The sequence below is a fragment of the Athene noctua genome, chromosome 1 (genome assembly GCF_965140245.1).
Source record: "Athene noctua chromosome 1, bAthNoc1.hap1.1, whole genome shotgun sequence".
Classification (NCBI taxonomy): domain Eukaryota; kingdom Metazoa; phylum Chordata; class Aves; order Strigiformes; family Strigidae; genus Athene; species Athene noctua.
The window spans coordinates 190,287,879-190,311,593 of record NC_134037.1 but is presented as its reverse complement, the minus strand read 5'-3'; the positions used below and the strand labels follow the sequence as shown (position 1 = coordinate 190,311,593).

Here is a 23,715-nt window from a genome sequence, read left to right as displayed (position 1 = left end):
TTGTTCTTTAAAAAAAGCCTTTGTGTGCTTGATGTAAAACTACTCTGTAAAAATGGGCATCAGGTCCTCCCTCTGTGGTGTTAAAAGGTCTCCAAATGATGTTAAAATAGAAAATTGATGCTAATAGGAAAGCTGGCCTGCCAGAGACCTCTAGCTGTTACACAAGCTACTTCTATGACAACAGCTGTAAAATCAACTGCCTCAAACTTTTTAAAATTCATTTTACCTCACAACTGGGAACGTTATCTTCATGACTGGAAGAATCAGTGCGCTACAGATTAGCACTTACAAGCTCTGTATTTTTTGCCGTCTTGAACATGCCACTAGCATTTATAAAGCATTTCTGTAACAGAGGAGTGCAAGAGTGATCAAGAGGCACTGATGTCTAAACTTACTTCACTCAGAAGGAAAGCAACTCTTGTGAGACACTGCAGAAGTTGAAGAAATATTTCTCATACAGCTGACATAAATAGCATGTGTAAGCAGCATTTAGTATCATTAACAGGTGGTCATGGAACTAGCAGTTCTCCATTTCCACACTGAGGTGTGACACATGCAACTACAGGAATCACCAAGTAGTAACAGCAGATAAAGGCATGGTGCAGCTCAAGTATCAGAAAATAAACCAGCACTTAGTTTGGACACTGACATTCAGAGGACTGATTCAAGATTTAGGCCAGTGTTTCTTTCCCGTCCCCCCCTTTTTAAAAAATTATCACATTCAGCACAGATTTATGTGACTAAAAGTCTAGTTTTAAAGTTAGAACTCAACTATTTTACAACATGGTGTGGCATCTAAGTAGCAAAAAATACCTATTTTCCTGGTTTGGCTAACACTGAGTTATATAGGTATAAGCATGTCACTGTACAAAGATGTATTCCATTCTGTTATTTTGTTTCCAACTTCAGACATATTTTCCTCACATAGCCTGGGTAACGATGCTGCTTATATTCCAGCTCTGACAGGTAGGGATGTCACCAGCTGTTGGCTAAAACACTGCTCAGCTATCAGCAGATAATAAGACTTTCAGTTCACATCTTTAAATTGCCAGGACATTTGACATGGTGATAGTTTCTTCTCCCTCCAAAGTTTCAGAGAAATTGATGAGCAAGATGGACACAGTGCCTCTTCAAGTGCTGCATTTCCAGTTCACTATATTCTGTAGCTGTTAAATTACCTAAGAAAGGTCTTTCTTTGAACCGACATCAGAAGATAGACTGAAACTCTGTTTTATACAGTTATCTATTCAAAAATTCAGTTCCCCAAAGTAATAGAGAACATTTCAGCAGTTGTGTATTGTTTTATCTTCTGAGAAAGTGATCTTTCCAGAAAGACCTATTTTGCTCAGTTTTATCAATTTTCATTAATAAACGCAACCACTGAGAAACAGCCTGTTCTACCCCTTTCCAGAGCCACCCACCTCACTACTGGTTGTCTATTTAAAGATTTTAATGAAACCTGATTTGTTAGACTCCAATGACCACCCCTTCCAAAACATAGGGAATGACCTACACAGATTATTTCCATGGCTCTATGCAAAAAGGCACTGCCTTAGAATTCCTAGAACCCATAAAAGACCCAGTCACTCCAACCCACCTCAAAGCTGATGTTATCTCACTATCCACCGCTATTATTCATTTTTTATTTTAGAGGCTAGCTTTAATAGCACTAAACTCTCAAGAATCTGCCATTTGTTTAACGAGCTGTAGAAACTGCATGGATATGAAAAATAAGAGTGTAGCAGAAGTATAGAAGAACAGATTGGCTTCCATTTCTGCTTGATTTTAGCATTCTAATTTTTTTTGGTTTTTTAAGGTACTTTTAAAAGGTCTCAAAGTCATCTAGTTGAAGCAAAGTACCACTTAAAAAAAGGAACCTTGGATAAAATACCTTACATCAGATTTCTGTTCTGCCCACAGAATTTCATCTATAACATAATTAAGTTGTTTAACATTATTCTACAGTTGCCATTTACCCATGAAGTACAAGTCTGGTTAAAAATGAAAGATATTTGTTCCTTGTCTGCAATGTACATTTGTAGCCAGCAGCATACTAAACCAGAAAAAAACCCTACAGATTAGACAAGCTGTTTTCTGAAGTATAGTTGCTTGTAGGTATGCATTATCATACTACATGGAGATGTTTTCTAGCTCCACATAAAAAAAGCTCTGTAAAAGTGCAAGTGATCCAACTATCATTCGATGAAAGACAGATCAAGTTGAGGGGCACCACACAAGGTAACAGTGTGTTTGTTTACAATAGGATGCCATGACTAGACTAAACTCAGCTCATGCTCTGGAGTGCCAAAATATTAATGGATACTGCTACTTTTCAGTACTTATGATAGTATTTTCTTTTCCTGCTGTCTCTAGTCAACAAGTTTCCTTCTCTGTCTCCAGCTGAGAACAGAAGTCATAAAATCCTTTCATTCACAAGTTTATGCTGAATGGTATAAAACAGCAGGGTAAACACTTTGCACAAAGGAATAAACATTGCTTATATAGCTCAGCTGAAGCAAATTTGAAATAGTAATGTAGACGACAGAAGGCTAACACCTCTTTGGGGTCATAGGGCTCTGTGGCCCTCTCTTGAAGGTCACCTGAAAGGGACACTAGTGCACTGAATTCAAAATTAAGTAGCAGGCTATATTTAGAATGATTTTAGAAGTTAGAAATCCTAAGATAATGTAAATGTTATTCAACTGCTAAACTTTGCTTAATTAAAAAAGGGTAAAAAAATTGCACAGATACCATCACCAATATACCTTTAGTACATGAATTAGAAGTGAGGGTGAGATAAGGACAAAGTGAATGCTTTCACATACCACCAAAAGCCTTAAAGTTAAGCATCTTCAAGGAAATACCAAATTTCAGTTTCTCCAATAAACCAGTTGTACACTTTTTCCCTCTCTCCCAAAGGACAATCTCTCTGAACATTTACTCTATCAGTAGTTTTCCTTCTAATTATACATTTCAAATACTTCTCAATTATGAGCTCACTGAAATGGTGGATTTAACTCACTGATGCAAAACAGCAGAGGCACACATGTGAACCATGTATCAACAACTGATCTCATCCAAAATAAAAATAATCTAAAGGAATTTAGGATCACATAAGTATGAAAACACCTTTTAACATACATTTAAGTTAGTAAGGTTACAGTCTATTTCAGTGTACTTTATATGCCTAGATTCAGTAAAATATAAATTAAAACCCCTGGGAAAACGCATGCAATTATGATTATGCAGAATAAGGAAAAGAATCTTTAAGTCCAATAGCATTAAACACACCAATTTTCCACTGCATATTCCTCTGTGTGAACACCATACTTTATACTACATGCTTCGGTAAACTCATTTTTTGTTTGCAGAAAGCTACCTGCACAGTCTTCTAAACACAGAAGAAATCATCATATATGGAACAATATAGAAATCCTGCTAGTTCAGGATGAACTTTCATGTATTTCCTGCAGTTTGTGTGGTTGTAAAAGTACAACTGACAACAATAACAATTGTTTAAGAACGGAGATACAAACCTGGACCTGCTGAAAAGCTTTCAGTCTCTTCTTGAATCTAGAAGGCAAAACAAAATCACATCCTCGAGCTAGCAATGCCAACTCCTTTCTTAGATCAGGATCCTGCCGCAAAGAAATCTCCTTTATCCTCATGCTTTCGGATTTCATATAATGTTTGTGTGCCAGTCCAGCCACTTGAGTCCCAGTAAATAGCAGAGCTGTTGTACTATCACACAGTGCCACTTAAAGCAGCAGCTGCGCCAGAGTTCTGTGATATTATAAGAGTCAGCTCAACTTCACTTGCTCCATACATTAAAGGGAACTTGGCTGGAATCGCAAAAACAGATTGGAAAGTCACTTTGGGGGCCTGCCCTTTCATACACACATTCCAAAGTCTAAATGGGACAGTATGGAAAAAAACAAACCTGTTTGGAGGAGCATCTATAAAAGCAGCTTCCAATTTTAAAAAAGCAAGCCTTACAGGAATGCAGAGAGGCCAGCCGTGGTCATTTCATAGCTTCCTCCTCCCATCCCCCTCAGCTTTTCCTTCTGTCACAAAACACTCACTGTCTAGCTTCAATGAAGTACCTCACTGAAGGATAAGGCTTGTTATACAGCAATTAAATTACTTTTAAACTCTTCAGTCCTTTAGCAGGAACCCTATTATGCTGGGAAAATGAAGGCAGCAACAGAAAAAGCTGCAGATGGACTTTCAGAGTTGCTCACATACTTTAGTGAAATAGATTTTTTTACATTCATCTAGATCTGTTACTGTATTGCATGAATCTAACCATTCAAATGCTAAGGCAGAAAGCAGTAGCAGAAATGAGGCAAACGTTACCTCAATGAAATTCTGCTTTAAATCACGTTTTACAGAAAAGCTACATTAGAAATATCGACGATGTAACTAAGTCTGAAAAAAGTTGACAGGATACATTTTTTTTTCTTAAATAGGAGTTTTATAAACATTAACATCCACATACTAGATTGCATACCTGTCACATTTCAAAAGCACTAACATTAGTCAGCTACCACTCTATTTTCAGTTTATTGAATCTCAGATACATTTTATGGGGAGGGTGAGGCCATGTTTTACTCTACAGCAATATTCTTCATAGAAACAGAAATCTGATAAGCTTTTGTGGAAGTGAAAATGACCTTCTGTCCTTCCTCCTTTGCAATTTTACATACATTAATTGATACCTGGTGAAGTTTCCAAGTTTTAAATGCATATAACTTTACCATAGCAATCTTTAGGTAATGCTGCTATTTTGATGAAGTTTTTTTTCAAATATCACCATTAGAGTTATAGGTATGGCAACTCTTGCTATTTCATTTCAAGCTGTGAACACTGTTAATGCCCCCAAATTCTCTAAGATACTGGTATGTTGCCCATTTAATATTTATATCTTGTCATGCACCAATTTAGTTACCAACAGCACAAGAGAGATTTGGCCAGTCTTACTCTGGCTTTAAATAAGGCCACTTTCTCAATTACACAAAGATGTACAGAGCCCAAGAAACACTAAAACAACTTTTTTGATATTTCTCTTACTGGATGGCATTATTTTACCTCCACGCTGTGTTATCTATACTCTTTAGCCCTATTCATCCATTCACAGCCATTCTGTCACATAATATGTTAAAATCCCACAGTAAATATCCTCGTAAGATTAAGCAGAAAGAAAACTATTAAAAAGTACCAGGGAAACACGATTTCATGGAATCACAGAATGCTTTGGGTTAGAAGGGATCTTAAAGATCACCTAGTTTGAAGCCCCCTGCCATGGGCAGAGACACCTTCTCCTAGATCAGGTTGCTCAAAGCCCCGTCCAACCTCGCCTTGAACACTTCCAAAGAGGGGGGCATTTGTCTTAATTAGATCCTTTTCAGTTTAACACACACTGTTAGTAAATAATGACAAAAAGCCTAGTTTTTTGTTTTTAATTTAGCATCCAGTTTCCCTCCCCTGCTTCTTTATTGCAACTTGTTATGAAGATATTTATTTCTTTCGGAAGTGGGAGAACAAGAAAGGAATTGACAAGGCAAGAGTCAGACATGTTGTGGTTGGCACAACCAGACTATCAAACTGCACTAAGCAAAACTGGCTGTCACTGTCTTTTAGGAAGATCAAATCAACTAACCTGTGATAACCCTTGGGCCACAGGGAAGCCAGCTGGGAGCTGGATGCACAGCACACAACAGCAGAGCAGCATGCCTGGAACTTGAGACGAAAGACTGAGGTGTTAGAGTAGGAGAAGAATCCTACTCTGGCTACAGATACCCGTTCCAGACCAAGATATCTGGGGAAGGTCACGAAGGTTGTATTGCAAGGCAGATTGCATTTCAGGTCAGGCAAAATAGGTCTTAAAGTAAGGAAAGGTATCTTCTCACCAAAATTGCTTTCTATTTTCACTCCTTTTCACCAGGTGATGCATTCCCATTCACTACTACATTCACTGTCTTGTTTGAGGTGGCTGTAGTATGTCAACTGAGACATGGAGAGCTAACCTAAGACTGGAGCTCCAGTTCATCCGAACCTGCTGAAGGAGACTCAGTAAGAAATCAGTGTTCTGAACTCCATTTTGAAAAGTTGCAGATATCCCCCCTCCTTTTTTTCAAATGGAGCTCAGTCTATCATCATTTAACCAGCATAGTATGTTCAGTATTTTTAATATTCTGCATTTTATTGCCATAATATTACTTCACTGCCTGAGGTAGACATTAAGTCAATCCTACTGTTAGCCTAATACTGTTTTAGCACTAATGTCACTAATCTGGTTTCACACCTAGTGGTCATTTACACACATGTATGCAGTATAGTTGTCAAAAGTTCACAGGTTGCAATATATAAGGAACCTAAGTGCAATTGAGCATTTAGTTGCAATACACTAAGAGGTAAGTACACTGGCAGCTATTAATCACCTCCTTTTCACCATCTGAATGGAAAAGGGTTTTGCATTGCCATATTTAAGGAGACTGAGCATTTGTAAAGCAATGTGGTGAAGAACTCCCTAAAGTCTGTTTTAACCTTTTCAGTCATGAATTAGCCACAGGGGAAAGGGAAAGTCAGCTTCCATCCAGACTGAACTAGGAGTGTTCAGGTATAGTGTTACATTTATTCTGAATCTGAATTCTCTCCAGTGAAAGCTAAAGCAAAATCCTTTCCTGGGTGAAGGGCTGGATGCCAGCCATAAAGCTGTTCAAGTATCTTGGCAGCTTATTATTAGCTAGATAAACACAGGGGAAGATGCATACTCAGAGCTTCCTTCCAAAGCTAAAGATACACACTATGAATGGATCTGAATCAAGGGACCGTGGCTAAAGAGTTTACCACTTTAAGAGAGATCTGAACATACACAATAGCAGTGTAATGGTTACATGGCTTTAACACAAAAGTATTCAAATGAGACAAAGACGAGGATCACTAATATTTTGGGTAATGTGGAGGAAATAGAAACCTGAAGAATACCTCAAAAAAATTTAAGCATTTGTCTACAAAAATGCAATTTATTGTCAGAAGCATGTACTGACAGTAGACTTAAAGTCTTAAGAGATTATGGGGAACTGACCTCAAGTCTTTGAAAAAAAGCATCCCAGCATACAGGAAGCTTCTGAGAAAATAAGTTCAATATGTAATAAGAGGTATTCAGCTATAGAAAACCTTTAGTTGCTGGGGTCCGGTCTTCAACTGATTAACATGCAAACAAAGCTGATGGAAAGTCTGGTCTTTGGAGGTGTTTAAATAAAGCTGAATGAGCAAGACCAATGGCAATACTATGCAACCTAACATAATCTCTCGGCCCGCAATGCTCCAGAAATTAAGAGTGGCTCCTGGGTTAATTGTGGAAAGAGAACTGTCATATTGCCACAACAGTCAATGTAAAGGGTTAGGCAACTAGTGTAACCCTTTCCAAAAGTAACTGATTAGTGAGGGGCAGAACAGAGCAGGTAAGAGAAGATAACTAAAGAAAGGTAGCATCTTTCTCAATATAGAAAAAAGATGAAACAGCCTGATGTAGTACTAAAGATATATTTCAGATGTTTAAAGTGGAAAAAAGGCACTACTAGTACAAACATAGTTCAGGAAGATATAAACAAAAGAAGTCAAGCAGCTAATGATGCTAAGTAAAACACAGATAGTGAGGCAAGAAAGACAAATAAGCTACATGAATATACCAGCAGAGACGAATGAAAGCAGCAATTATTTGCTAGACTAAGAAAACAAGCAAACAATACAAAAACCTCTGAAAAGCTGGGTTATTTTTTTTCCTCAGTCTTCACAAAAAATTGTGACTAGACTATCACCATTATTTAATATTATCAGGAGTGATTTGTAGATCAGATAGCCTATACCTGGCCTTTGATACACTGAAAGATGCTGGAACTAGATATGCCCCATTATTTGCATAAATATTAGGCATTTGATAATTAATTAGCTACTAGCTCCTTAGATCAAAGCTCCACAGTCAGACTGAACTAAAAAGATCTAACCCAATTTCTGCAAAATGCATTGCATAATGGTAGATGCAAGTGACATTGCACGTCAGTAAAACAAAATGCTCCTTGAGTAGAAGCATTATTTACATTAGTCTGCAGACCTTTAATTTACCACTGTAGGCCATTGGTAGCCTGGGGATCACTGTTGTAACAGTAGTTTGCAAGGTACTGAGTGAAAACCAAGGGGAAAGCTTAGAAGGTAATGTCCATCTCAGATTTGATTTTATGACTTACAAAGTGAGAAAATACAACTTAGGCAGGCATGGTAACATCTGCAGTACCTTTGGTTACCACTACATATAGCAATGCCCAGTGTTGACATAGTCTAGATAAATCAATGAAGAACAATAGTGCTTTTCTTTGGAAAGAACTCTAAAACTCCCTCTAAAGTCTTCAAAAAGGCCCTTGCAGGGGAAAACCTCTTTATAGCAATGGACTAGTCTGAGTTATCCAAGTGTGTTATTTTACAATATTAGGAGCAATAAACAAAGCACTCTTCTCAGGAGACTACAGTACATAGCAAGATTTACTGACCTTGAATTTTAGTAGAGTAGGTATTATAAAACATGAAATGTCTAGAGAATGGGAAAAGACAAGAATGAATGAAAAGTAGCAAAGAAAATTCTGCTTTTTATCCTTATAACTGCCTAAGCAATCAACAATACGAAGATCTGTTGACAAGGTGACACAGGTGGGGGTGGGGAGAAATTTACTGATACTGATTTTTCAATACTGAATTCACAAATATTTATTTTTATTTTAATTTCCGAAACCCCTGATGATTCTGGAATAAGAATGCACAAGGTTGAAACCTATCTATCCTTACACTGATGTATAAGGAAAGGGATTTAATGGGTCCCCAAATAATCAAGTTTTCCCAGTTCTTCAGATGCTAACTTGCTTCTTGCTAGTAACTTCCCATTCTGAACTGCTCTGTATGGAAAGAGAACAAGAGGACAATGCACTTAAGATGAACAGAATAACAAAGTATTACTATCCATCCCTAATTCTCCTTTGGAGGAGTCACCCCTTTTCAGAAGTACACTGACAAAACCCAAAGGAGATGAAGTCTCTAATGTGTAGATCACAGAGAATCATGTTATGCTTATACCCAGCTACACAAACTGATTGCTTTAAAGTTACTGCCAGTGTTTTGAGTATGGTGTGCTATATTGATAAACTGCTAGCTGTTGTCACTGTTTAATTAAGAAATCTATCTTCACAGGGAGAAACTAATCTTTTGGCATTTGAAGGAAGTTCATGTGAATCTGGATCTAGATGCATTTTTTTTTCCTTGAAGGATGGAATGACTCCCCCATAGAACATGCAGACAACTGAAAAACAAGTCTTGTATGTGCGTGCCTTTTCTAATGATTACTTGAATTTTCCATTACTCCTGGATTAGACAGAGCAATGCCTGGAAGTTCTTTCCACAGTTGCTGAGAGAATCCAGAATTTTTAGGAGGCAAGACAGCAAATAAAAAGATACCAGTTAGAGGTGAGATACATGGTCACGTTGGTATCCCAGGAAGGATGGTCTGATCACATTCTCTGCACATTACCAAAAGAATGCCATGTATGTACAGCATGCCATGGGCTGTTATCAGATAAGCAAGATAAGATACATGTCACCTTGCTATGATTACACTGCCTGGACTCCAAAGACATAGCATGGGCCTTTTTAGATTGCTAACTGCATCTGGCAGACTAACTTCAGCTAGAGCCAATGCTAGATACTATAAAACTGAAGCCTGACAGTTAATGGACATTTTCTATTTCTTTCACAACAGTTCTCATGTTCTCTGCCATCTCAGGAAAACATTATCAGTTTATATTTTATTTATTTGTGTATAGTATAAACAGAGCTTTAATGGAAACAGCTTGCTGGAATGGTGTTCTACAGATGAAGCCTAATTACTATTCATAATCTTCAGATGACCCTATTCATCAGATCATGAAAACCAGGGACACCCAAATTGATGCTGCTGAGATGGCTATTAAACAGCAAAAGGTTATACAAATTAAAGTCACACTTGCTCTAGTAAGATGCTGGTTTTCTACATTTTAGATGAACCATGATGTTACAGAGACTATCCACAGAGGAAGCTACAGTCCACAACATACACATCTGTAAATTTACCAAGCTAAGCTCTGAATAGCAGAATACGTTGAAATGAAGGATCAATTCAGGCTGATTTGGAATGCCACTGAGATCTTCCTACAGGAGACATCATCTTTCATAATGGAGTCTAATATAATGCATTATGCAACTTCTCAAAGTCACACAGGCCATTTTGGATATTTAGTAAGTTCTAGGTTGCTATTTACCTTGTGTCACCTCTATTTAGAAGTTGACAGAGTAATGTCATATAAAGAACATGAATAACAGTGTTTTATAACTGTCCAGCAACTTAAACATTGCACCAGCTGTTCAGTACTTCAGCATTTTGACATGAACTGAATTTTCAATTAATCCTTTCAAAAACACATTTATATCTTGAAATTTCATCACTTCCAAAACTAGAATGATTGGTGTATGAAAGTACCACCACTACTTTAATTCCAGCATCACAAGCTAACACAACATGTAATTTAGTCCCTGAAATCACAAGACAATAATTTTCAGCCAGTGGCAGCTGCAGCATATCTTGCTTGTGCTGTCTCTTGAGATTTCCCTCCCCAAAGATCTTAAAGCAAAACCAGCAAATCAGGAAGTCTAAGATACAGACTTTGTTCTACAAGTCAGTAAGATCACAACCGGTACTTTACCAATTAACAATGGGATTTCTGGTAGAACTTCTGTAGAGGCTTACTGTTGAACTAATGCTACTGTGTTGATCATGTACCAGTATGAAATCATTACTCATATAGGAAATGGAAAGGCAACAGAAACTACACTGTTTTCTACAAAGCTAAATGAAGAGTCACACACTGTCAAACTTGCAAGCAGGGTACAGTGGTAAAGGGCAAAAAGAAAGAATGCAAACCACAGAAGCGGGTCACTGGTAATCAACTGAACTTCAGCTTCCAGTATGATAACTAAAAGGGGTCACCTGTTACACACAAAAACCTAAGACTTCAGTAATAAGACAACTTTCAGAGGTGTAACACCACAAATACATTGCCAGAACAGCAACAGGACTCTTGACTAGCAATTTCCTCCATTCTCCATCACTAGAAGTCCTGATGTGAATTCTAAATATTTTTTTGAACATTCTAGAAAATCTTTCTAAAATACTAAGCTTAACTTTGTTACTTGATAAATAAGCAAGTAGTCAAAATTTTAGGAGGTATTCTTTACTGTGTTAACAGCAAGTAAGACAACAACATTGGTGAACTTTTGTTTAAAATCTTGTTACAATATAAGACTTAAAAAAAATTATTTGCTGTAAACGATGGCTATCCATGAAGACTATTAGCAGACAGAAGAATAACCTAGCTCATTAAGTGTTTAACATTACTTAATTTCAAATAGTTTGCTTTGTATCGTAGTCAATGAAGTATGCCACAAGGATGAAGATTGTTTGATATAATAGTGATGATCGTCTCTTGTAGAAATGTGTATAGAATATAGATTATTAACTGTTCATCAATACAAATCCAGCTTCTAAAGGAATAAAACTGTTTAGAAACTGTTCTTGTGGTTCTGGAAATTCTAAAACCAGATCAAGTTAAGCCATTTCATAAGCTCTATAAGCCTGGTTTTGTAAAGGTAATGTCAAGAAGGTCTAATCAAACCTTGTTCATGGTGGGCACATTTACAACTCCATTTTATAGATATTTGGCAATGTTTCCCTTGTCACCCACTCATAAGGTCTTTCCCTGCATTCTGCTTGCATACAGATTTCTACAAGTGTTGTAAAAGCTTCCTTGTAGTCTTCCAAGTCATCTCATTTGTTGCCTGAAATCAGCCAAAGTTTCTAGTCAGATCTGCATAGAACAACAATGTAAAGCTAGTTCCATATGAAATGAGGGTAGGGAGGCTCTGCAGAGAGATCTGGACAGGTTGGAGTGATGGGCTAAGGCCATCTTGCATAAGTTTCAATAAAGTGAAACGCCAGGTGCTGCCCTTGGGCCACAACAACCCCCAGCAGCCCTACAGGCTTGGGGAGGAGTGGCTGGAGAGCTGCCAGTCGGAGAGGGACCTGGGGGTGCTGACTGACAGCTGGCTGAACAGGAGCCAGCAGTGTGCCCAGGTGGCCAAGAAGGCCAATGGCATCCTGGCTTGCATCAGCAATAGCGTGGCCAGCAGGGACAGGGAAGGGATCTTACCCCTATACTCGGCACTGGTGGGGCTGCACCTCGATTCCTGTGTTCAGTTTTGGACCCCTCACTACAAAAAGGACATTGAATGACTCAAGCGTGTCCAGAGAAGGGCAACGAAGCTGGTGCAGGGTCTGGAGCACAGATTGTACGAGGAGCGGCTAAGGGAACTGGAGGTGTTTAGTCTGGAGAAGAGGAGGCTGAGGGGAGACCTCATCGCCCTCTACAGCTACCTGAGAGGAGGTTGCAGAGAGCTGGGGAATGAGTCTCTTTAACCAAGTAATAAGCAATAGGACAAGAGGTAATGGCCTCAAGTTGGGATATTAGGAAGCATTTCTTCACGGATCAGGTTGTTAGGCATTGGAATGGGCTGCCCAGTGCAGTGGTGAAGTCTCCATCCCTGGAGGTGTTTAAGAGTCGGGTCAACATAGCACTTAGGGATATGCTGTAGTTGGGAACTGTCAATGTTAGGTTAATGGTTGGACTAGATGATCAAGGTCTTTTACAACCTAGATGATTCTGTGAAACTACGTAGTATGAACAAGGTTATTTAAGCACATCTCATAACAGCCCTCAGTCCATTATCCCTGCAAGTACTGGTGGTCAAGAAACAGTACATGGGTGGCTCTATAGTTTCTAGCTATTTTTTTAATATAGAATAGCGATTGCTATGAAAAAAGGGCACATATAACATGAAGTACTATAACACACTTTTAGAAACATCTTGTGATCACTGGTTAGCTTTCTATGGACCCATTTTAAGTTGTAGCTGTTGTCTGCAGAATACAAACTAATCTCGTCTACTAAGACATTAGTACCATCTGGTTAACTTGAAGACAAGAACACCACACTAATCCAACCCAACACAAAGGAGTTATTTACATATTATGCTACCATTAGAGCACTAAGTTTAGTAACCATTTGTTGTGGACTGCAGAAAGCAACAGTGCTTAACTGGTATCTTGGTGAATCAATGCAACTAAAGTTGCCTAACTTTCATTGAAATTTTCAAGACAGTTGTGTGTGCAAAGCCTCTAAATTTGCAGGACTCAGCCATATGATATTACATTGCTATTTTGTATATTTTTCACATAAGATTACTTGCTGAAAACTGTGCAGTCATTCACTAGGTCTATCAGTGGACAAGCTAATTCACTGGATGAACTGCATTAATAATTTTGTACTGAACTAAGACCATACATACTTTTGGCCTCAAGATTATTTCTTGCTGATGGGCAAGAAAGTGTATGGCATATGGAGAGGTTCTCAAAATATAATATGGGTTCTCAAGCATCACTGGAGGAAAAAAAGAAAGCTATCTAATTTCCTCCCAGACTGACCACCTGTTAAAAGAATGAACTTTAAACAACTGATGTAAAGTTAAAATTAAGCTTAAATGTTTTGAAAGACTGGACAGAGAAGCAACTGGAAGTTAGTAATCATCTCATACAGCTATGAACTTTTTTGTTTGTATTTAAGTGACAGTTACTCACACAGGAGAGCTTGCCTGTGATTAATAAATTTAAGCCAAATATTTGTATTTGTTCTGTGCCAGGATTCAGGTGAATTTTAAATTTGAAGAAAGCCACATATAGTTCTGAACTCATTTTTTCAGTACTAGAAATGCCGAAATGTCTTAGGACTGGATGCAGCAAATAAGAAATATTTATGAGTTTCCAGTAGAACAGAAATATCTTCCTCTTTCAAGTGCAACTGCCACTGTGCAAGAAGACAAAAGATCACTATTTCTTCTAACAAAGCACAATGTGTAAATAGAATTAATACTATCGCTAAGAAAAGTGTAATATTTATATCCCATAGTACAAGATGCAATTAGAATAAGGAGCACTACCAAGAAGCTGCAACAGTGAGTAACTTTCTCATTTATACATAAAATGAATAGCTGGTTCTCCTATCAGGATAACAATCCTTCTATTTGAAGCTATTCAGTACAGCAAAGCTTAAGAACACAGCATACCACCAGTGCTGCTTATGCTAACTACTATTATTTCACCACACTTGAAACTAATAATGATTTTCTAGGAACACCTATAGCTGCACACTTCCAGACCTCAATATGAACTTCTGGCTGCCCTTCCTTTGCTGGCACCATAGAAGGAGCTTTATTGTGAACACGTTAGTGCTGACATCTGTCATAGTACCCTGCTATCATCATAAAAGTACATCAGTTTGATACCAGGTTATTTACAGTCTGCCTTTAAGTCACGGGCTTGAGTTGGAAGCCAAGTCCACCATCCTCCCCACTTAGTGATGGGACATGGCACTATTATCACTAACTTTGCATAATACAGAGTTAGGGAATGTATGTGCTAGACCACACTGAGTCGGGCACAGCACAATCTGGTGTGCAGTGCAATGCTAATACTTTACGTAACCTAGGCAGTAGTTAACATAGCTTCTAGTATTAAGGTATACTAGGTAGCAATTCAGATGCAGATAACATACAAGACTAGACACTTAAAATGTCAAGGCCACATCAAAGCTTAAGGACTACATGAGTGAAAAACTGGCAGGACTCAAATGGTCATTCTTCCTACTTTTCTCATGCTTTATGAACATTGTTGCTCTGCTTGGTACTAGAAGGTGATCCCCAAAAAACCTACAGCACATCTGCAGAACATAGAAATAGTCCACCACTAGTCCAACAGATGCAGGTATAAGCCTAGCTACCCTTTAACTCAAATCCTCAGAAGAACTAATTTGTTCCAAAATCAACTGTGTTACTATGCTCAAACTTCTGTCAATGTTAAAAGGTTTCATTCTAGTCTTCCTTTAGACTAAAACAGATTCTAGTAGTACCACTCCATTTGAAACAAGTAACTGGTAACAAAAATTTGGCAAGAATATTAGTGATGAAAAAAGCTATGCAGCAATATAGTAAAATTGTAAAAAAAAATTCCAAGTTACAGAAATATGGGACAATGAGCTTTTATAATTGTCATGGGATAACAAGCAGGGACAGTATGCTTATCAAGCAAAGGATATATAGAAACCAATCCAGGAAGCACCTTTGTATCAAAGGCTGACCCTGCAGAGAAATGGAAAATAACTTTGAAGTACTTCAGATCATATCACATTCTCTCTGCACCACCACCCCCCAAAATGCCCATAGGGAATTCTGTGAATTGTTTCCCCAGATGCCTTGCACACCAGCTGGTTAGGATTAAACATCTTGCCTGCGGCACCTTTTAAAAGCCTTGAGGCCTGGCATTTTTGACAATGTGATGAACAGTGTACAATTGTGTATACTCCATATGTTTAAAATAATCTAGAGTGCCAGAAACACTGTTAAATCTATGTACCGTAGTGGTAAGGGTTAGAGGAAAGCTACAGCAGCTATTCTTCAAGTTTGAAAGTTACAGCTCTAGAATTTATTTTCTTTACAACAATACACTCATAAAATATTCAAACACTGACTTTTTCTATGCTCCTCATTTTGTTATTTTAATACATTTATTCCATACAAATTACAAGCCTACTTGCAGAATACTAAGTGCTAGCAAGCACTTCACACCACATAATGAAGATGACCAGAACTCTGCAATTACAGTGTTTGTACAATGGATGCAGTCAGACACTGACCTCGCTGTGACCATGCAAGTGAAGTACCTCCCCTAAAGGGAAAAAAAAAAAATCCTAAACACACACTGGTTTGTTCTCAGCTTGCACCAAAACACACTATAAGATGAATTTTCATGGTAGAGTTCTGCCTAGATTTCAAAATGTGCGGTGGATTAAGCCAACATTTTATTCTGAATTAGTGTAATACCAGAACCTGGCTCTAAATCCCCTGTCCAAATGAACAAATTCCTGTTTTAAGCACCTCATTTTTTTTTTTGTCCATCTAACAGAAAGACCCCATAGGTTCTTTCATTATCTGATCAAGTACTTTGGACAGATCTTGAGAGACAGCAAATTCTCCTCTGACATTGTTTCAGCAAAAACACATGGCAACTTCTGAATTCTGGATAAAAATATAACCCTCTTCAATCACAAGCTAACCTCTGAAAAAAGAGAAGAGCTCCTTCAAGACAATAGCTGTCAGCTACAGTACTTTTAACACTGTTTAACAGTTGCCATCAGAACACCAACTTGTTTTGCTCATGTGCTACTGTTTAAGGTGTTAAAGATTAACTACCTAATTAGTTTGAAGACTGGTGTTCAAAGAATGCTCCCAATTATGCAAAACATGTTTTTCTAACAAGTACAGAAACCTGCAGCATGAAAACTGTTGTTTACTACACATTCATACTTGCTACCTAGAAATAACCTGAGGATAGCAGTTTTCTGTTACCAGCTTTATTGTTTAGTGTCCTTCAAAAAAGTTGTAGGAACATTTTAAGAAACAAGAAAAAGTGTACAGCAACCTTAACCATAATCAAATGCAGTGATTCAGCTCACTAATACTGAAAATGTAGCCTGCCATAATGAGTTTACAGATTTCATGCTGCATTATGAGAATTCCTGTATACATTAAGCAAAATTTTGTTAAGAAGGTGCCTAAATTAACTTATAGAGTCCTAAAAGAAAGAATTCTCCAGCTCTTTATGGCTGGATGTAAAAGCCCTTTCCTAATATCACCCTCAGGCATACAGAGTTAAGCACATTATCTTTAACTATCTTCTAAGAGACTGCTATTTAGAATTTAAAACTGTATTACTGGACCTACAGTACAAGCTAGCTTTTTAAAAAGCTACCTGAAACGTTTTCTTCCATTTATAGATACAAGGACCTCAAACTTACTTAAACTCAAATGAGATACATAAAGCCATTGTTGCTTGATTTGTGAACCATGATTGAGTGCACAAAATCAGATGCATTACTTTTGATGCTGCAGCAGGTAGTTTATGGATGTATAAGAAAAGGGGTATATTTTGCTTTGTATTAGAAAATACACTGTCATGGCAGAATATGCAATTATGCAACTGTTGGTGGTATTTTAAGAGCTGATGCCTGCTCCAAGTATAATTTACACTTCTTAAAGATTTGGAAACTTTTGGATGAATCTTCAGTTCAGCTGAATATTAAAACCACAAATAAATTTCTTATTGCTTGGAAACTTCCCTCTGTCCAACTCCTTGGAAAAAACCCCAAACCAGCCACCAACCTAACCCTCCAGGTTCTCTCTCAGCACTATACAAATAATTCCAATTAATTAACAAATGTCACTCTTTAGTCTTTTTTTAGTTCTTTAAGGGATCTACTTAAAGAGATCAACCAAGACACATGAAGAGCAATTACAGTACATGAGTTTGTGATCAAGTACATCAAGTAACAGCAGCTTTTAATGGAAACTCACCTTCGCTTGCTTTTATCCAATACAAGAATAAACTGAGCATCTGCTTTCTACATTTCACTTAGAACAGGAAACATAATGCAAAAAAAAGTAAATCAATTGTCATGCCCTGCTGTCTGGCTAGTGATTATGCATAAAATACAAGTCCCTATTATTATAAAGTCACTCTAGACAAACTCTAGACTGGAAGTGTGATGTTTTGAAACTAAATGGGAACTTCAAGATATCAAGCTAGATTTGAAAATGAGTATTGTTGAAATCAAGACAACACTTCAGATTATATGTTTTAGTGCAAAACAGTAGACACATTGTTACTCCTGTAGGTCAAAAGCAGACAAGAAGTAACTGATACGCTTAAGCATCCTCAGCTCTAACTTCTCTACACTTACCAGCCTCAGTAGGCTTCCCTGGGACACCAGGAGGTTTGGCCAGTGCATTGCATTAGATACCTAAGTATGTGGAGTGATTGAGAGTGATGACTACTTACAAATTACCAGTACTATTAGATGATCTGGTTTTATAGTCCTATAGCAGAAACAGCATGCCTCTTAACAATTCCTTTGATATCAGGCAGATCATATATGGAATGCTTAGTTTTGTCAGGCACCACATCATTTTCTATCCAGTTTTGGTTTTATAATTCATGAAAAAGGGATAGAAATTAGATTGAACTGAACTGCAATTAAAAACATCTCAGCTTGGGGGACAGGGTGTCATTCTTGCATAGAGGACATTGTCTATTATAAATCAAGACCTCCATAGAAAGGAAGCATTGAGTGCATCATGCAGTACCAAAACAATTACTTTGTTAATATACAGATTCAGTGGAGCCAAATTTGAGTCTTGTACTGACAATAGTGCCTGGTATCATTAGACAAAAGAATATTTACAGTCAATGCAGTGTGTTATAAAAACAACACTGCAAAAAACCAGGAACTATCCACAATTATATTGCATTTATCCATAGGGGTTTATCCACAATTAGACTGCATTTAACAGTGGAAGGGCCTGTTACTGAAAGCATGGAATCTGAAGCATCAACACCTGGTTTGGGTTACCTCTGGCAAAATTAAGTTAAACAAGAAGCATCCAGCAACTGTGATCTATTTATTTAATAAAACTAAATAGCCTTTGTAATCTACCACATCTGATAGAATGGTAGATTTTTCTTTTAATATAAAGTGTGAGATGTATTTCACATATGACTTCTGGTCAGTCATGGCTATCTGACCCATCTATCCAAGTTTTGGCTTTTACAATTATTTCTCTTTCATTCTCCAACTCTAAATATGGGTCCTCTCCCACACTGGATGCTGCTCAGTGTACACAAGGACATTACTGAGAACTACTTTTTATAAGGCTATTTCTAGCTTTTCCACCACTTCTCGTTTGTTTGTGCCTGTGAAGAAATGCAAGAATCCAGATACTAGGCCCTAACCTTATTGCACTGGAGAGGCACTTCGTCAGAAAACATGAATCACTTGTTTTGACTTTTCCTTATCTATGCTGCACACACTGAAGCAGGCATAACATGTAAATTCGTTGCAACACATCAGTACTGCATGATATTTGAAATTATAGCACAAAACCAGGGTAGATATATAAAATCTAATCAGCTGTACTGGATACAGAATTTTTAAGATGCATTCCACTGTGCAGTTTTAAAGAACAAGGACAATATTGCTTGACAGAAAGTTACTGGAAATAGAACACAATTTATTTTTCATTTTGTTTCAAGCATGTAAAGTTTATAAAAAGCAACAGAGCTGCAAGGAGCCAAGACAGTCTTTTGAAAGTTCAGGCCACCTAGCCATTACTGCTAATGACACACAAACATTGACATTTTATGTTCAGTGCTGCTCCTTCACTCCCAACACCTTCTGTGAGAAAATTACTTGCATAATTTGCCAATACCACAAACACAAAATGCTCTTCCATTTAAACAGATAGGATTAATAAGTAAGAAACAAACTTACTACTCTGGTTCCTGAGGATCGACGTGTTGCTCTAACATTAGAAATGTTCCTTTGGCTGGCAGGAGTTGCCAATGGAAGAGTAGTAGAAAGTTGAGGAGGACTGAAAGACAAAGGTAATCTGGTATCTCCTAATAAGCATTGCGTGGAATTGGAATTTTTACTAGCAAGCCTCTCATTTTTACCATTTCCTGAGTCTACGTTACCAGTCTCTGTTTTCTCCTCATTCTTGATTCTTCTCAAGCAGTCCTTTAGTGTCAGCTGAGTTGCAGGCTGACTCAACCAGCACAAAAAGAGTTCATCCACCTTCATTTTCAGTACAGGTTGCAGAACTTTCCCAGGTGACATTTTCTCCTAGTTTTCCTTTTTGTTGGATCAAATTCAAAATAAAGGTGTGACAATCATCTACTTATTTCACTTGACTTTCAGCGTTTCACAGACTCTAGGGTTCCTGTTAAGAAAAACACTATTATTTAATCTTATAATTTTAACAAAGTGTTGATATTTATTCCCTCAAGATACTAACGTGTTGCAAGATACGTGCTAACATGTGACTACAACAACATTTTGTGAGTGTAAGCCATTAATCAGAGTCAAATCCAGAGGATAAATTCTCCTAAAAGCACACTGTGCAAATGATAGAGACTAGAGAGAAAGCAACTGCACTCAGACTTTCTCAAAGAACTAACTACCTAACAAATATGTTAAAAACCACATATATTATGACAACTAGCCTTGAAAAGACTTATAATTGAACCTTTTAAGAACTAAATGTCCAAGCAGTTTATGCAAAGCCTTGGTGACAGTACAATTAAGATTTAAGAAGCAAGCCTTTCAGTCAGGATATTTAGAGCTAAGTCTAAGGGCTCCATTTTCATTCTGAAGTCTGTGCTTCTGATTTAAAACTTTGCATTACATACTGCAGGCCAGGATGCATTCCCATACAAGTGATGCCCTGCTGAATTCCCAGAGATCCTTCCTCAGGATTTGATTTGCCTGTCCACTTACTATCACACATTCATTTGATATGTTAAGAACTACCTATTTCACATCCACTTTTCCAGTGTTTTAAAGCCAATGTGAAACCAACCCCATGTGACTCAAGAATTGGGATAGTATATATAGACAGCTTCAGTTGCTCACCTGAAATAGTATATTTTTTTTTTAGAGACCCAAAGGACCAGACCTAAATACTCAGAACTAAACCCAAGGTACTATTGTCACCGCTGCAATTAAGTCACTTAGTGGACTGCTACAGTTTATCTAAACCCTGTGCTTCCTCCACGTTGTGGGTTTTTTTTAAGCCCCTGCCAATATTTGATCCATGTGTAGAAGGTAGCAAAGATATGTCTCTACTATGGTGAAGAAGTCTTAAAATAAGCACTTGAATTGGGAAACGAATAACACCTAGCAAATGAACGTACTATTAAAACCAAAGCACACCCTTCATCCCACGGCAGAACTATAAACCTTGCCACACCGCGCCAGTTGAATTTGCCAAACCTTTATGCTTAACAACTTAACAGCTAAGATAGTTGCCGAAACCGAAGCTGACGTTGCCTCAACTTAGTTTTTCAGAGCAACACTTGCACGGTGCCCGTGGCTGGGAGGAGAGCGGCGCCGCCCAGCCCTAGTGGGCACCTCCCGAGGGCCCAGCTGACCCCACCGACAGTCACTGGAGGGCGGGCGGGCAGCCGGGCGGCCACACCGCCTCCCGTCGCGGAAAGGCACCGTGGCCGCCCCCACGGAGCGCGGGAAGCTCTGGGGAAAGGCCAGCGGGAGCAGGTGCGCCGCGGAGACCGGAGGAAAGGAAGGGGAACCGCCACCACCGCGCACCCACTGCCCGCCGGAGAGAGCGGGCGGAGGAACAACCGCCGCCCTCCGAGCTTAGAGGCGAGGTGGCTTCGCACCAGAGGAACAGCCCCAGGAGGGCCCCGCAAGCGCCACAAACACTCACCTCCACTACCCGCAGCGCCACCGCCCCTCCCGCCGTCGCCTTCAAATCCGCACCTCCTTCCGGCCCGCCCCGCCCCGCCCCGCCCCGCTCGCCGACATGTCGCGAGAGCTCGCCGCTTCCTCCCGGCCGGAGACGCGGCGGGCGGTCACTATGGTAACTAGACGGGGCGGGGCGGGGCGGGGCGTGCGCGGCTCGCCGCGTGCGTCATGGCGTCAAAGTGGAGGCTATAGTGGTTCCCTCCTCCCGCCCGCCCGCCCTTCCAGCGGCCTTTGCGGCGGGAGCGTGAGCGCGAGCCCGAGCCCGCTATGGCGCGCCCTAGCCCTGGCGCCCGACTCCCCCTCGCCCAGCCCAGCCCAGCCCAGCCCAGCGCAGCTTCTGCCGCCGTGTCGGTGCCTTTCTCGGGGCTGGGGCAGCGGCGAAGCATCGCTCGGTGAGGGGCGGAGCGCTCGGGCGGGTCGGTCGGGGCTCCCGCCCCGAAAATTCTGTGGTAGTGGGTAATGAGGCCGGTGCCCTGCTCTCCAGGTGTGGGTGCGGGGATTACGCTGCCTGCCCGTGTCGCCGTGGCCGCAGGGCCTCCCCAGGGCCGTCACCTGTGTTGCATTTGCCGTCCCAGGACCTCGGTGTCCGACCTGAGGCTCCCGAACTGCTCCTCGCTGGCTGGTTTTCTGAGAGGAGAAACTGGCAGAGTACATGAGCTTACCTTTGCTGGTTCCAGCTGCTAAACGCTGCTCAGGGAGAACACAGAACATTGTGTCTATACAAACAATTGCGGTGGTTGCCACGAGGGTTACAGGATTACTTACAAATGATAGAATGCAAGGGGAAGTGGTGGCAGTAGCAAATAAAGAAGTTACCCCTTATTAAGAGAACAGTGTGTGCCAACATGTTTGCATCCCTTTTTTGCACTGGGTAACATACACTGGAAACTTAGGGTTGCAGCCTTCATGGGCACCCCTGCAAGTCTCTCTGGGTGCGCTCATCAATGGGTGTTACATTGCTGAGCCTTGCTCCGTATAATTCTTTTTTCACTATGCTGTGTTTTCCTCATGTGGCTACACTGCACTTTTGTTTATTGATTTTACGGTCTCCCCTTCTTTTACCATGAGAGACACTCCAGATTTATGATGGGTTATATTACAGATCCTTGGAATGTTACTACTGTGCCACAGGCTGTGCCAGAGATGCATGCCACAGCAGTTTGAAGGGAAGGCCTAAAAATGCAAACAAGATTAAAACAGGGTAAGTGGGAGAATGGGCTTGCTTTCTCATTTCTAGGGTCTTGGAGAGAGGACGCGGAGATAATGGGCTGAGGAGAAGAAAAAGACTAGATGCCGTGAGAGAGATCTGGCACAGTTCAACACAATTCTATTTTGATAATAGAAATAATATCTTCTGGAAAAAAAAAGGTGTTGTTCTTGTAAGCACGTCAAAGAGGGCTTTGACTTACTGCTGTAGACACTGAAATATATTTTCACAAGTCTTGAAATGAGATTATGCATTCAAGAAAACCTGTAGAGTGTTGCAAGTTTTTGAAGGAGACTCCACTTTTCAAGGCAGAGTAGTACTCTGTTTCCTGCCCATTGGTTGGTGAAGTTTAGAAAATACGCTTTTAGAAAACCAAAGGGGACAAAATGGCATTACTTTAAACTGGAGTAAAGCATTCAACATAACAGAGAGAAAACAGATGTCAAAGTATGGATAAATCTGTAAAGATTACGGAAGTAGCTTTAAAGCAGGGGAAAAGAAAAAGAAAACCCAGTGTTATGGATAGCAGCAAGATTTCTGGCCGAGAACTGAAGGACTGAATTAAGAAGACTGATAGCAGAGCCACAGACATGGAACAAAGCGGACTTTTAAAACATTTTGAATGCCTTTGAAGCATTCCTTAGTGATGGTGTAGCCATCTGTTGATTGACATGTTGAAGACAGGTGGCAAGAGGGGATCAGAGAGTGAGTTGACAGAGTTGTAGAGTTGGATATCATCTGCATAGAGATGATGCCCTTTGTTGAAACTGGCAATGAGATCTCCCTGAGGAACGAGAGAAATAAGAAAAAAGAAATGAAAAAAACCCCTGAAAAATACACACAGTCGCAATATTCTCTCGTGTATGCTAGTGTATATTCAAAGCACTTCTAATTCTGACTTTACTGGAGTTTGTCATGATTAACACTGGTATGAGAGAGGAATCA

The 23,715-nt window shown here is 39.5% G+C and overlaps 1 protein-coding gene across 2 annotated transcripts in view; it reads right to left on the bottom strand.

The window, feature by feature from the left end:
- Nucleotides 1–21,641, bottom strand: part of PPP2R3B (protein phosphatase 2 regulatory subunit B''beta) — a 53,049-nt gene extending 31,408 nt beyond the window's left edge. Inside the window, exons 1-2 of one of the 2 annotated variants that reach the window (XM_074908040.1) lie at nt 21,526–21,641; nt 19,572–20,019 (exon numbers count right to left, since the gene is read on the bottom strand). In XM_074908040.1, the coding sequence (XP_074764141.1) occupies nt 19,572–19,916 (345 nt within the window). In that variant the 5' untranslated portion in view covers nt 19,917–20,019; nt 21,526–21,641. Of the gene's footprint in view, nt 1–3,536; nt 3,694–19,571; nt 20,020–21,525 lie in introns of those variants that run through there. The other variant, XM_074908048.1, reaches the window with a different exon arrangement.
- Between the last annotated feature and the right edge of the window lie 2,074 nt (nt 21,642–23,715).